Source organism: Magnolia sinica, chromosome 6 (assembly GCF_029962835.1).
Source record: "Magnolia sinica isolate HGM2019 chromosome 6, MsV1, whole genome shotgun sequence".
Classification (NCBI taxonomy): Eukaryota; Viridiplantae; Streptophyta; class Magnoliopsida; order Magnoliales; family Magnoliaceae; genus Magnolia; species Magnolia sinica.
The window spans coordinates 94444531-94458594 of record NC_080578.1 but is presented as its reverse complement, the minus strand read 5'-3'; the positions used below and the strand labels follow the sequence as shown (position 1 = coordinate 94458594).

Here is a 14064-nt window from a genome sequence, read left to right as displayed (position 1 = left end):
CATAGGGAACAACCAGTCGATGTTTGATGAATTCAAGAAGACCATGTTTAAGGAGTTCGAGATGACCGATAGCGGACTAATGTCTTTCTTTCTAGGCATCGAAGTGAAGCAACAAAATGAAGGCATCCATATATCTTAGCAAAAGTATGCCAAAGAGTTACTTGAAAAGTTCAAGATGGCAGACTGCAATGTCGTGAACACGTCTGTAGCAACGGGCCTGAAGCTGATAAAAGGAGAAGGAAGAAGCGTGGACTTGACTCTGTTCAAGAGTTTGATTGGAAGCCTAACGTATCTCATAATCACAAGGCCAGATATCATCTACAGTGTTGGACTTCTAAGCAGGTACATGGAAGCACCAAAAGATTACACTGGCTTGCTGCAAAAAGAATCCTCAGGTATGTAAAAGGAACCATGAAATTCGGTCTCTTTTATCCATACGATGATGAGGCGATTCTATATGGATACTCAGATAGTGATTGGGAAGGTGACCAAGATGAAAGGAAAAGCACAACTGGATATGTTTTCTATCTTGGATCGACAGCTTTCACATGGAACTCAAATAAGCAGTGTTGTTGCTTTGTCCACATGTAAAGCAGAGTACGTGGCAGCATCATCCACGGTCTGTGAGGCGATTTGGTTAAGAAACCTGCTAAAGGAGCTGAAGCATCCACAGAAAGGATTCACAGTTATATATGTGGATAATAAGTCAGCAATCGAGCTCTCCAAAAATTCGGTGCAGCATGGAAGGAGCAAGCACATTGATACTCAATACCATTTTCTCAGAAATCAAGTGAAGTAGAAAGTGGTGAAATTGGAGTACTGTCACACCACTGAACAGGTCGCGGACATATTCACCAAGGCATTACCGACTGATACATTCAGACAACTAAGGTCAATGCTTGAAATAAAACCGGTTTTGGTTTGAAGGGGAGTGTTGGAACGTCTAAAACAAATGGACGATTCAGATGCTCCAACAACCTCTAGAAGTTTTCATGGCACTTGAAATGCCATACGATATGGCTATAAGTGGAATTTCCACAATTTGCATGTGTTGTGGCGGGTGGATTTCCATACATTAGAAACGGATTAAATGTAGTTAATGGAATGAGGGCGTATTAGGTATTTCACATAGTAGTAAGTTACTATATAGAGAGATATAAAGAGGATGGGTGTTGTACGTTCAATGCAAGGATAGTGAAAAAGCAAATAGAAAAACATTTTAATGCAAAAGGTGTTCATTTCTATCCTTGTGGCGTAGGGTTCTAAGGCTTGTAAAGCCAACAATCCTGATATAAAGAAAATTTTATTCTTGCAGTTCGGTTGGATTTGTCAGGTTGAGCTTCAACTTGAGCTCGACAGACCTCAAGAGGACCCAATTCCCACCGGAGGTGCCCAACCCGAACTCAATCCGAAGTCGTCTGTACCCCACCTTAAATTGGCATGGCCCAATCCAACCCCACCCAAATACATTTGACCATCCCCAACCTGACCTAACCAGACCCGAATTTGCTCAAGCAAATCAAACCCCACTTGAAATTTGTCGGAGTTTTCCAATCCTAACCCGATTAGAGGATCTTGACGACCCGATCTGAACTCAGGTTAGGTCAGTTGGATTCGGGTTGACCCGTACCCGGTAGCGACTTTCCCTTTCCCCCTTCTCACTCTTCCTCGCTCTCTCCACGTGAGACGCACGCGCATGTAATAGGCCACATGAGATGAACGTGCAATCCTACAACCTCCCATCCATACAACGTGATCTCCACGTTTGCAGGCAAAGAGTAGTTGTGGAGAGTAAGTTGGGTTTTCTCCTGTCTAGAAAAGAAGAAGCCATGCAAGGGGAGGAAGAAGATAGTTATTGTAGCTAAAATGGCCATTTCCATTGTGAGAAGGAGAGGTTCTGAACTTGACAAGGTGCCTAAAGACGGTGGTCTGTATAATATCCTCCTCCGACGGTCGCTCCCTATCCCGCCCCTCCTTCTGCTGCTGATGCTCATTTTCGTCTGGTGTTCATCTACTCTCGTATCAGTTTCGTTCTTCCATGTGTGCATCTCATCTCGAAAGCTCGACTTATATTGCGTCTCCGCCGGAACACGGCCTGAATTCAGTGAAATCGCATTGCGCAGCAACAACCATAACAACAACAACAACCAAAACTCGAATGGTGGTGACAACAATACCAATGATGCTGCCATCGCGATAACTGACAACAACACCAACACCAAAACCAACAACAACAAGAGCAGTGAAGACAACAATGACAATAGTGGTGGTGACAACAGTACCAATGATGCTGCCACCGCGATAACCGACAACAACACCAACAACGACAACAACAATAGCAGCAAAGACAACAATGACAATAGTGGTGGTGACAACAATAGCAACGGAAACAACAACAACAGCGGCAATAGTGACGAGAGTGGTTACACCACTACCAACATCACGAACACCGCCGCAGCCATCACCAACAATAACAATGACGACAACAAGAACAACAATGAAAATGGCAAGACCAGAGACATTGATTTTGAAGAAGTGGTCATGAACAACCACAACAACAAAAACATCAGTGATGCCAGGAAAGCGGAGCTAGCAAATGCTATCAAGGTAGTCGAAGAACAGATGCGAGCACTCCGTTCATCTTCTAGGCTTGAAAGAATTAGAACTCTTTCGAACCAAACAACAACATGCGACGGAAGGGGGATCTTCGTCTATGATCTGCCCCCCAAATTCAATAGAGACCTGGTAAACCAATGCGGCGACATGCTTCCATGGATGAATTTCTGCAAGTATTTAACCAATGATGCAATGGGCGAGCCCATTCCAGAGCTTGGCAATGGTTGGTATCAGACCCACCAGTACTCTCTCGAGCCGATCTTCCATTCAAGGGTCTTGAAGCACCCATGTAGGGTTTACAATGCAAGTGATGCTAAGCTCTTCTACGTACCCTTCTATGGTGGACTACACATCCTCAGGTGGCATTTCAACAATGCTTCCATTGAAATCAAAGACAGGCTCGGGCTCGATTTGATCAGATGGTTGGAGGCGCAGCCGACATGGGCTCGGCGGGCTGGCATCGATCACGCCTTCGTATTGGGGAAGATCTCTTGGGATTTCAGAAGGAAGAACAAGGACTCTTGGGGCAACAATTTCTTAGAAATCAACCAAATGCAAAACCCAATTAAGCTCTTGATCGAACGGCAGCCATGGTCCGTTAATGACGTCGGGATTCCGCATCCGACCCACTTCCACCCACGTTCCAATGACGATATCGCCGCATGGCAATTGAAGATCACACGGTCGGATCGTAAGAACCTCATTAGCTTTGCAGGTGGGGCACGGCCAGAGGCGGTGGAGAACATAAGATCAGTACTGATAAAGCAGTGTAAATCTAGTGACGGGTACTGCCGGTTTCTCGACTGCAATTCGAACGAGTGTGAAAAGTCCATGTCAGTCATTGAGCTGTTTATGGAATCGGAGTTCTGTTTACAGCCGCCCGGAGATAGCCCGACAAGAAAGTCGGTGTTTGATTCTTTGGTGTCGGGTTGTATTCCGGTGCTTTTTGATCCGTTTACAGCATACTACCAATACCCGTGGCATTTGCCAAAGGATTATCGGCGGTATTCGATCTTTGTAGATCAGGACGAAGTGAGGGAGATGAAGGTGAATGTGGTGGAGAGGCTGAAGATGGTGTCTTTGAAGGAGAGGGAGGAGATGAGGAGATATATCGTGTATGAACTCATGCCGGGTTTGGTTTACAGCAATTCGGATTCAGGTATTTTGAAATTTGCAGATGCTTTTACCATCTCTATTGATAATTTGATCGATCATGTGAGCCGAAGAATATCCTAACTATAGTTTTTTTTTTCTTTTTTTTTTTAATAAAATTTTCTGAAATATAAACATGTAGAAGAAGAAGAGAAGAATGTTTTTTTTTTTTTTTTAATAAAATTTTCTGAAATATAAACATGTAGAAGAAGAAGAGAAGAATGTTTTTTTTTTTTTTTTTCTTTTTTTTATATATTTTTTTCTGAAATATAAATATGTAGAAGGAGGAGAAGAATGTTTTTCTTTTCTTTCTTTTTTATTATTTTATATTTTTTTTTCTGAAATATAAATATGTAGAAGAAGAAGAGAAGGAATGTGATATTTTAAAGTTTTTGTTATTATCAGAACCGTTTGTTGTGGATAATATGTTTTTAGTGGGGCACTGAAGGATGATTCTGACCATTGATTATGTGTAGATGAATGAAGAACGTTGAAACGAAATGTTTCACTGGCTTACATTAAGCTTTAAGACCAACGGTCAGGATCATCCATGATGCATGATCACTCGATATTAGCCCATTTACAGTGGTACCGTGAAGATGGACGGTTCCAACCGTCAGACGATATTTCCATGGGTAGAGACTAGAGAGACGTGATTTCCACGTCCATGCACGTACTGTTTCTTTCAATGCTTTTTGTCGAGTCATATGCGTTCTGGAGGCATTATAGGGTCGTGACGAGAAAAGTACGCTGGCATGCGTCTCCTGAAGAATGCGAAGCACACGTGTGGGACACGTGTATGATGATCCGAACCAGGCATCATTTACGCTCAGCCGTTGATTGGCCTCAAACCAAATTTAGTTATGATTGGACTACATTAACCATTTAATAAATGGGTTTTTCTTCGCTAAATGGGAGCCGTTGCTGATTTTGTCTTTTACTGTAAGCTAAAATTCGAGGGATGTAATCTCCCAAAGGTTGGACGGTCCGATGTTCAGAAAAAGGGCATAGATTGAATGGCTAAGATCTTTCAATCTAGAAGAACTCCTGATCGTTCCACATTGATGGTGGACCATTGGATCAATGGTTTGGATTAACAGATCATTGCCCCATCATCAGAATTTTTTCGTATCCCATGGCATACAACCCTGCTACTCTTGTAAAGGCCGGTTTGCATTTTTGGTTCAACACCAATTTCCTTGTAAATGGGTGAACCGTTGCTGCTTACTTTTTTTTTACTTCAATATTCAAAATTTTACGAAATAAATGTGAGCCTATCCTGATGTGGTGAATTCTGGGCATGAGCCAACAAATGAGGCAGATTCAAAGCTCAAATAAACCAAAGAAAATAGTGGAAGTCGAACGCCTACTGTTGAGAACTTTTCGGAGCCTTTAGAAGTTTTGGATCAAGTTGATATTTGTGTTTTCCTCTTATCCATGTTCGTGCGACCTAATAATTCAGGTAGATGACATTAATAAATCTTAATGTGAGTCCGAAGAAAACAACTTTTAACCGTGGATGAATTAAGACCGGTGTTTCCTTCCGTGTGGGCCATTTATAAGTTGGATCTGCCTCATTTTTGGCTCATGCTCCAAAATGTAACGATAAAACATATGGATGGCGCGGATGTATCATATGCATTATAGTGGGGGCACATATTTAAGTCCACACTTTTGAACCAATTTTCCAGGTGAATTACTCACCCATTTTCAAATCAGGTGAAAAGAAGTAATAATTACTTATTTACCAGGGATTTAGATGTATCATGGAAAATCAAACAGGCTTGCATCTGATAAGTCTGCCAAAATTCCTATTTGTGTTGTCTTTTGAGTATTGTAACAACTGTTAACCATGTGTGATAGAATTGAGCTTTTAGGAAATTTGCATGGGTAACAAAGATGATATTATTGATCAAGGTGCCTTCAATCTGGTGAAATTCAGGATCTTCAATTGATCGACAGCTTGCTCGATTGATCGAGAAAATCCTAAATAAATCAGTTTATTCTTTGGATAGTTTTAGACATGTTAAATCGATTGAACATTAGGACTCGTTTGATTGAGATAATTCGAAAAAATCAAGTTAGGTTTGTAGACACTTCTGGATGTTTGATCAAATTAAGCATGCGGTGTCGATCAATCGAATGTCATCGATCAACGGCATGCGCAACTTCTACGTAAGTGTGTGGTTTATATAAATCTTGTTATATGCAGGATTAGGGTATCCTAATGTTGTGTTAGAGAGAACTAGGGTTTTGAGAAGATGAATTCATCTTTGGAGATAAGAGTTTTGAATCTGTGATTAGTTGTCCATCTCTCGTGATTCTCTATTCATAGTGAATTGTTTGTCCCTTGGTGCTGTAATTTTTTTCCACAAGAGTTTTTCCATATAAAATCATTATGTTCTCTATGATTGTTCGAATTTATGTTACTCTATTGCGTGTTTAATTCATTCTAATGTTGTTTCCGCACCTAACGTGGGTCGGTTGCACACAACAAGTGGTATCAGAGCGTAGGCTTTACGTTGGGGTTATTAGATTGAATTTGAGACATAGGATCGAAGGGATCAAATGTGACATTCGAGATGGAAAAGTTTACAGGTAAAAACAAATTTGAATTATAGAGGTTGAAGATGAAAGCCCTCCTAATTCAGCAAGGGGTATCGTAAGCGTTCCTTGGCAAAGCAAAACATCCTGGAACTATGAAGGAAGAGCATTGAAACGACCTAAATCGGAGGGCGATTATCGTAATTTAATTATTCTTGGTTGAAAATGTCCTTTATAATGTTATTTCTAAGATGATTATCGTGGGCTTATAGGCGAGGTCGGAGAACCTCTACATGACGAAGTCGCTCTCCAATCGCCTATATCTAAAGAGACAGTTATATATATTTTATAGATTGTGGAAGGATCGTATCTCTCTGAACATATCAGCACCTTCAATAAACTAATTTGTAAACTGACAAGCGTGGAGGTGAAGATCAATGAAAAAGACAAAGCCTTAATGTTGTTGACGTTCAAGAATCTGATGGATACTTTGTGCTATAGTAGGGATACCTTAGACCTTGATACTATTATCTTTATCCTTCAGTCGAAGTAGTGGAGAAGGAATAACGGTGAGGAAGGTAATTATACAGAGGCACTAGTTACGACGAGGAGACTGTCTAAACGAGTGAAAGGTAAGTCACGATCGAGGTCCAAGTCGATGGACAAAGGGAAGTTAAGGTGCTGGAATTGTGGCAGGACAAGACATGACGAACTGTACAAATCTCAAAACCTGAAAAGATAATAATTCAAACAATTCACCAAAAGAAGCCAATTCAGCGGAATCCAATAAGGAGACGAGTGACTGCAATGTATTTTTTTATCTCCATGGTCAAACACTTGTATAAAGAGTGAATTTTAGATACGAGGGCTTCGTATCACGTGTATTAATCGAAGTTGGTTCACCATCTACTATAAGTATAATGGTAGTCTGGTTCTTATGGGCAATAATCATGCACGTAAGATGGTTGGAATTGGACATGAGGCACGTTTCAAACCTAAAGAAGAATCTGATTTCTCTAGGAGCTCTTGAGGCACTTGAATCCAAATTTGTCGGGTATGAAGGTATTGTAAAAGTTTCAAAGGTGGCACTCACAATTATGAAGGCGCAGAAGAGTGTAAACTATTACAGGTTGATCGGGAGTATTGTATCGGGTGGAGTCGTAATGTCTATAGTGAAATCCACATCAGCACGTGTGTGGTATGCGCGCCTAGGCCACATGAGCGAGCACGGTATAAAGATACTACTCGATCGTTGTTTAATTCCTGCTTTTAAAATTTTTGATTTTGATGTATGTGAGCATTGCACATATAATAAATAGTCAAGATCATCATTTTAAACCAGAAAATATAATAGTAAATGACCACTAGATTATATGCATTCTGATGTGTCGGGGTCATTGACAGTTATTTCTAGAGGAGTGTCGTCATTCTTTGTAAGATTAATTGACGACTTCTCTAAAAAAGTGTGGGTTTATTTTCTAAAACATATATTCAATGTATTTGTCACTTTTAAGTCACGAAAGATTATGGTTAAAAAATATAGTCACGACGAAAATTGAAGTTCTAACAATCGATAACGGTAAAGAGTTATTTCAAAAGAATTTAATCAATTTTGTAATAACAATATGATCGTGAGGCATAACACAGTTAAGCATGTACCAAAGTAGAATGGTGTGGCAGAGCGTATGAATCGGACTCTTTTTAAAAGAGCATGAAGTATGCTAAGTAACGATGGGTTAGGCAATGAGCTATGGGCTGAGGCTGTCAGTTTAGTGAATCATTACATGTCTACACCGATTGATTGCAAAATTTTTAATGAAATATAGAGCGGTTATGAAATTGACTACTCGAGGCTGCATGTATTTAGTTGTGATGTTTGCTTTCATGTACCGTCTGTTGAGAAAGATAAGCTAAACCAAATGTGAAAAAGTATACCTTTGTCGGCTATGGTGATGGCGTGAAAGGATACAGGCTGTCTGACCGGCCCACTCGAAAAATCATAATTAGTTGGGATATCAAATTTGATAAGAGTTCTTTGTTTCGTAAGGATGAACATAAAAAAAATGAAAAAATCAATGTGATTAATGTTAAAATCAACAAGGTTGAGACACTTGAAGAAGCCGAGTCGCAGGAATAGATGCAAGAGCAGGTGGAGCTGCCACCTGTCAGGAGAAATCCTTAGTTTTTCACTGAGATATAGAGATGACTCAAACATTGTATTCGCCCTCGTTATGGGTAAAGGAGACACATCTACTTTTTAGGAGGTTCTTGATGACATATATGCAAAGAAGATGACAGTGATGTAGGACAAGATGGATTCTTTGTACAAAATTGAGACATGTGAGTTGATGGATCTTTCCGCCAGGCGAAAGCGATTGAATGCAAGTGGATCTTCGGTAAGAAACTGGATAGGTACAAGGCGAGCCACTATGCTAACACAATGGGAAAAAAATGACACAAAAATGCTTGCTTTTACGATGGATATCATCCGTCGCAAAAAAATCTTGGCAACCAATAGAACATCATTGAAAATTTTTACGACGGGTCATGTCCTTCGTAGTAGCAAGGAAAAGTATGGTAGAATTCTTTTTGACAGACCAGAATCCGTCGCAATTTGTTATCTTGCGACGGATGATATCCATTGCAAAATAAAAAAATTTGATGGATTTTATTCCATCAGAACTTTGCCCAACTTTCCACATTTTAACATTTAGCCATAGATGTTTCTCCATTATGCAACGGATCATAGTCCGTCACAAATTTGGGGTCGTCGCAAATCTTGCCAAATTTCTTAGGCCCAAACCTCGTTATTCTTGAAAAGTATATATATTTCCATAGGTCCAGATCGAATCTGGTCAAGTCAACTCAGTGAGTCGAGTCTAGTTGACTCAAAAACTAATAGAATGGTGTTTTAAAAGTATGCAACAGCTATAGTACAGACAAATCCAGCAATAGATGTTTGATGTATTCTAGCAAACCTCAGTACTGCATTGATACACTTCAAATCTATACTAGGGAAGGCAATGGGCTGGGTTAAGAACCCAAGTCCTAGTCCAGCCCAGCCCAACCCAGTCTGTGAGCTGGGCCCCAGCTATGCTGATTTTTAGTTGGTAAATCCAATGACTACAATAACCCGTACCAAGCCTCACCAACACATCCGGCCCAAGCTTATAAGCCTGAAAGCAGCCCACTAGGCTAAGCCCAAACTCAAGCTGGGGCTAGAATTGTGCAGAAGGTTAACCGCCTGTCGACAGGCTCGGCCGATATCTGCCCAAGCCCAGCCCATAAAGAAACCTAGGCCTGAGCCCAGCCCTTGCCTGCGACGTCACCTACTTTTGTGCAGCATCTTGACCGTTCATTAAGTGCGCCCCACCATGCATGATATATGACAAAAATGCCCTTTAAATCCTAAACAGGCCAGGCCGAGCCAAGCTCGGGCCACTCTCTTAAACAAAGCTTGAGCTTGCCCAGTTAATAAACGGGCTTAAAGTTTAGGCCTGCCTCAGCCCTTGGACCTAGAATTCCAGCCCAAGCCCAGCCCGAATAGGCCAGGGTCTGAGCCTGAAGGCCCGCCCGCTTATTGACACACCTATCGATAATATTAGTTTTGTATAAACATAGATAATACATCCCCATCTATGAATGGGCCCCCCGGATCAACGGTTAGGATCACTAAACCGTGGGTCCCACTTGTATGGATCGCACCATACAGGTCCCAGTGCACCTCATTGTGTGGTACCATCTAACCTGCATTTATCTGTTAAGGTACAGATCTCACACGTGTGACGTGGCAATGGTGGGAAACACGTGGGAGATCTAAGCAGCTCGTCATGTGGGACATTGTTAACATGATCTGTCCCAAAAAATCAGATCCACTCATCAACTGAAAGAACAGTATTCGATTTTTTTGTCCACCCATTTTCCTGACAAGTGAAATAGCCGGATCTCAGAGTGGGCCCCAGCTGATGAATGGTCCGGATCTGGCCAACACGAGCAAGACTGGGGACAGTAGGACATTAATGGCTACTCTCGCGAGTACATACGGGCATTGATTGGCTCTTCGTGATGTTAATGTGGAGAACTGATCACGTGCAGGCAAAGTACGACAGCATGGTACCGCACGATCGTTTTCCTTAACATGACACCTGTGTAGGAAATCAGTACCATTAAAGATATAGGCCCCACATCAAAGATTTTCTGATGAAAATATCAGGACGTTCAGATAATTGGTTGGGCCACAATGTTCGTATCAACAGGTAATCGACTGTTTGACTCAACATGCATATGTGGCCCAGATCAGTATGATTTTTCATAAATTTCCCAATCAGGGTGGGTACAGGCATTTTCAGGGTATGGATTTCTTACGAGTCCGGGTCCTCTGTTATTAGGTTAACAGGGAATTCCTGATACCCTAATTCTCATTGGTCCACGTCACCACTCACTAAAAAAATAAAAATAATAAAAAACAGCTTCGGAAGCCAAACCATTAAGGTAACAGGAATTCTCTGTTAACCTGATAATAGACGATCTCGACTCTTTTCTAACCTGTGTCATGCTGGTATAAATATGGTTTGAAATCCAATGGAATCGAGTTTATTTTTGGCCTCCAAAAAATTTTGAACTGAGTTTGGGCTTGTCTAAGTTCTTATTACATGGAATCAACTTAGTGACTTGGTTGTTTTGATGTTGATGCTATTTGTCATGTGTTTGATGGGATAACTTAATGAAGTATTGTTTTAGTGTGCATGCATTCTCTGCAGGAACAGCTTGTGGTGAGGAATAAATGAATACGGAACAGATCGATTACTTTAAAAACAAAATATCACATCATAAAACTATTATCAAATCATGATTTTGATATTGCCCATTGTGTGTTTGATGAAATACTTGTATATTGTTGTTATTGTTTTGTATTCATCACATGGGTTTAAATTCAGCTTGAACGGCCCAAGCTACTAATTGAATCGAATTGAGCTGGTCAGTCTGCCTCTAGAACTAAGCTGGGCCAAGTTCAAGTTGGGCCAGCTACTGGTCGCGCCAAGTCAATCTAAGCCATGTGAAGCTAACAGATCTAGATTTGAATGCCTGCAGTTGGAAATTTATTAAAGGCTACATAATTTTTGGATCAAGCTAACATTTGTGTTATACTTTCATTCAAATCTGGATGAACCCATATGTGGGCCCAAGGTAAGTTATAAGGATGGGTGCGTATTAGATGTTACCTAAGCTTAGTGGGTGTTATCCTTACCTTATGACCCACATTGATCATATGTTGTATATCCTCTTTTCATCTGTTTTTACAACTCTTTTTAGGACCATGTCTCAAAAATTAAGCATATCCAAATCTCAGGTATACCATACCTCAAGAAACAGTGATGATTGATTTCTCACCATTAAAAACTACCCAACGCCCACTATAAGCAGATCTGTAATGCTTATTTGCAATCCAACCCTGGCTTCATCAGATCCGATCTTGTTTGAGTACGTACAACTATAAAACATGCTTTTGGGTGAGGTCCATCGAATGTGTGGGTCCCACGTCCCCTCGTGTGATTAGAAGGCAGCAGAGCTAAAGGTAGATCCAAGCGTTCACTTCGCACAAGTAGGAGAAATAGGACCCCACCTTATCATCGATCCAAGCAGTTGATATTATGGGGCCCGTTGTTGATGGCTATTCACCAGAAATCCTCCCGATTGAACGAATCATAGCCCTTTAATAGGTGGCAATAAATAGACGGTTAAAGAGAAAATGCAGCAACGGTTCAGTAATCCAAGCATTTGACATTAGAAGCATCACTGTGAATGGCCCATAAACCAAAAATCCCCAGATTTGATGAATAAAAAGACCCTTTAAACTGCAGCAATGAATGGACGGTTAACAATCGACCAGTAAAAAGGCCAAACATTATACGGCTATGATCATTCAATCAAACTGGATTTTTAATCCATATGACACCCATGTTGAGGCCTGGCACATCAACGGTTGGGATCTTTGAATCATAGGGTCCACTTGTCCAAATTAAAATCTGAAGGACATGGGATTACCGGTGCAGCTCAGTAGCAAACGAACCGTTTCTTGCAGGATTTCGTGTTTCCAAGGACATATTTCAGTGATCCAAACCGTTAATATTTTTTCTATCGCATCAGATGAGAAAATTCTGAAAAAATAAATCTAAGTTATAATATTTCATTCCATTGATCACTGAACCGTCATGTAACTGTATTTTTATGGGCCATTGATCGAAGGTTAGAATTTTCCAATCTGAATTATTTTCCATATGGACCACTTTAAGTATGAGGAGCATAAAATAAACGGTTTGGATGACCGAATAATGGCCCCACGTGTGCAAAATTCTGTGCGTGAGCAAACAGTACATTTGCTCTTGAGCAGGATCGTATAATTCTCTACACGGTACTCCGCATCCGAGCCAGAATTGCAGTGTCGTAGAGCCGATAGTACCGGAGTTTGGTAGACCCATCCTTCCATACTCCACATAATTCAGCTTCAGATGGCGGGGGAATGATCAATTGGGACCGTCCATCTAGTGGGGTTTATTACAGATGGCCCATCTTTCCAAAATCAATTTTACAAGGACTATCCTAGCCGTTGCTTTTCTTCAACATCCAAACCTCAATTTTGACCGTTAAGCTTTATGCTTCCTACCTTTGCTTTGAATAAAACCGATCGGACGGATAAAATCAACTGATCTGTATGCATTTCAAATTACATGCCATCCATAGTAGGAAAAACTAGATGGATGGTCCAGATTGATTCTATCACCCTTCTATTCTACTTGATAGTACCGCACGCATAGATGGCTCCGACCATATAACGTACTATCTCGTTTGCAACAACGAAAACGCTTGCGTGACTGTAGCTGACGTGGAAGGAATGACTTCATTTGGATGAGATCCACCCCGTCCATCAGACGATCCACCTTATATCTGGAGCGAAGAACAGAAATCATGCCGATTCAAAGCTTAAATGGGCTACACGACGGGAAACAGTTGAGATGGGAAGTTCCACCATTAAAAGTGTCCAAAATGCTGCATGGGTGTCCAAAATGTTTTTTATATACCATCCAATCCATTCATCTAGCGTTAAACTTCATTATAAATGTATTACCCAAATATAATTACATTTATAGAATAAGTGGGCCACACCATTTGAATTTAAAGGTTCTAGTAATGATTTTACACAGTTCCATATGATATGCTTCATTTAAGTATTAAATTGAAATTATTTTTAGTGTAAATGGTTATATTTAATTTTTTCACCTGATGGACGGAGTGGATCTGATGGATATTTGTTACACGTGGCGTTCAGTTAGCGCATGTCAGGTCCGCCGCGTGGATACTCGATTCATGCTTCGCAGCTCTTTGTCTTTTTGCCTATAGGAAACGCCCATATGTCAGGGCCGGATGCTTCTCTTGCCTGCTGCTTCGATCTAAAGCGTGACGGTCCCGCACGTATGCAGGCTTATGGAAATGGTCATATCAGACGCCGTATCTTCAAGCGCTAAAATTACCAACCCCGTGCAGGTAACAAAAAGGCTTACACGTGAAAAATCCGTATCGTCCATCAGATAGATACATTCCTTTAGATTCTCCATCCCAAAAAAGTGCGTGTCTAGTTTCAATTCACTAGAAAAAAACATATATTTAATATTAGCCGTTGGTTACAAATTTTGTAAACGTCCATTTATTCATATGTATGGGGCCAATGGTATAGAAAACCAAGTTAATTCATGG

The 14064-nt window shown here is 40.8% G+C and overlaps 1 protein-coding gene across 1 annotated transcript; it reads left to right on the top strand.

Annotated features, from left to right (window-relative positions):
- Positions 1-1866: 1866 nt before the first annotated feature.
- On the top strand, positions 1867-3933 carry LOC131249743 (probable xyloglucan galactosyltransferase GT20). Its single transcript, XM_058250509.1, has one exon. The coding sequence runs from the start codon at positions 1867-1869 to the stop codon at positions 3850-3852; it is 1986 nt and encodes a 661-aa protein (XP_058106492.1). The 3' UTR covers positions 3853-3933.
- Positions 3934-14064: the final 10131 nt, after the last annotated feature.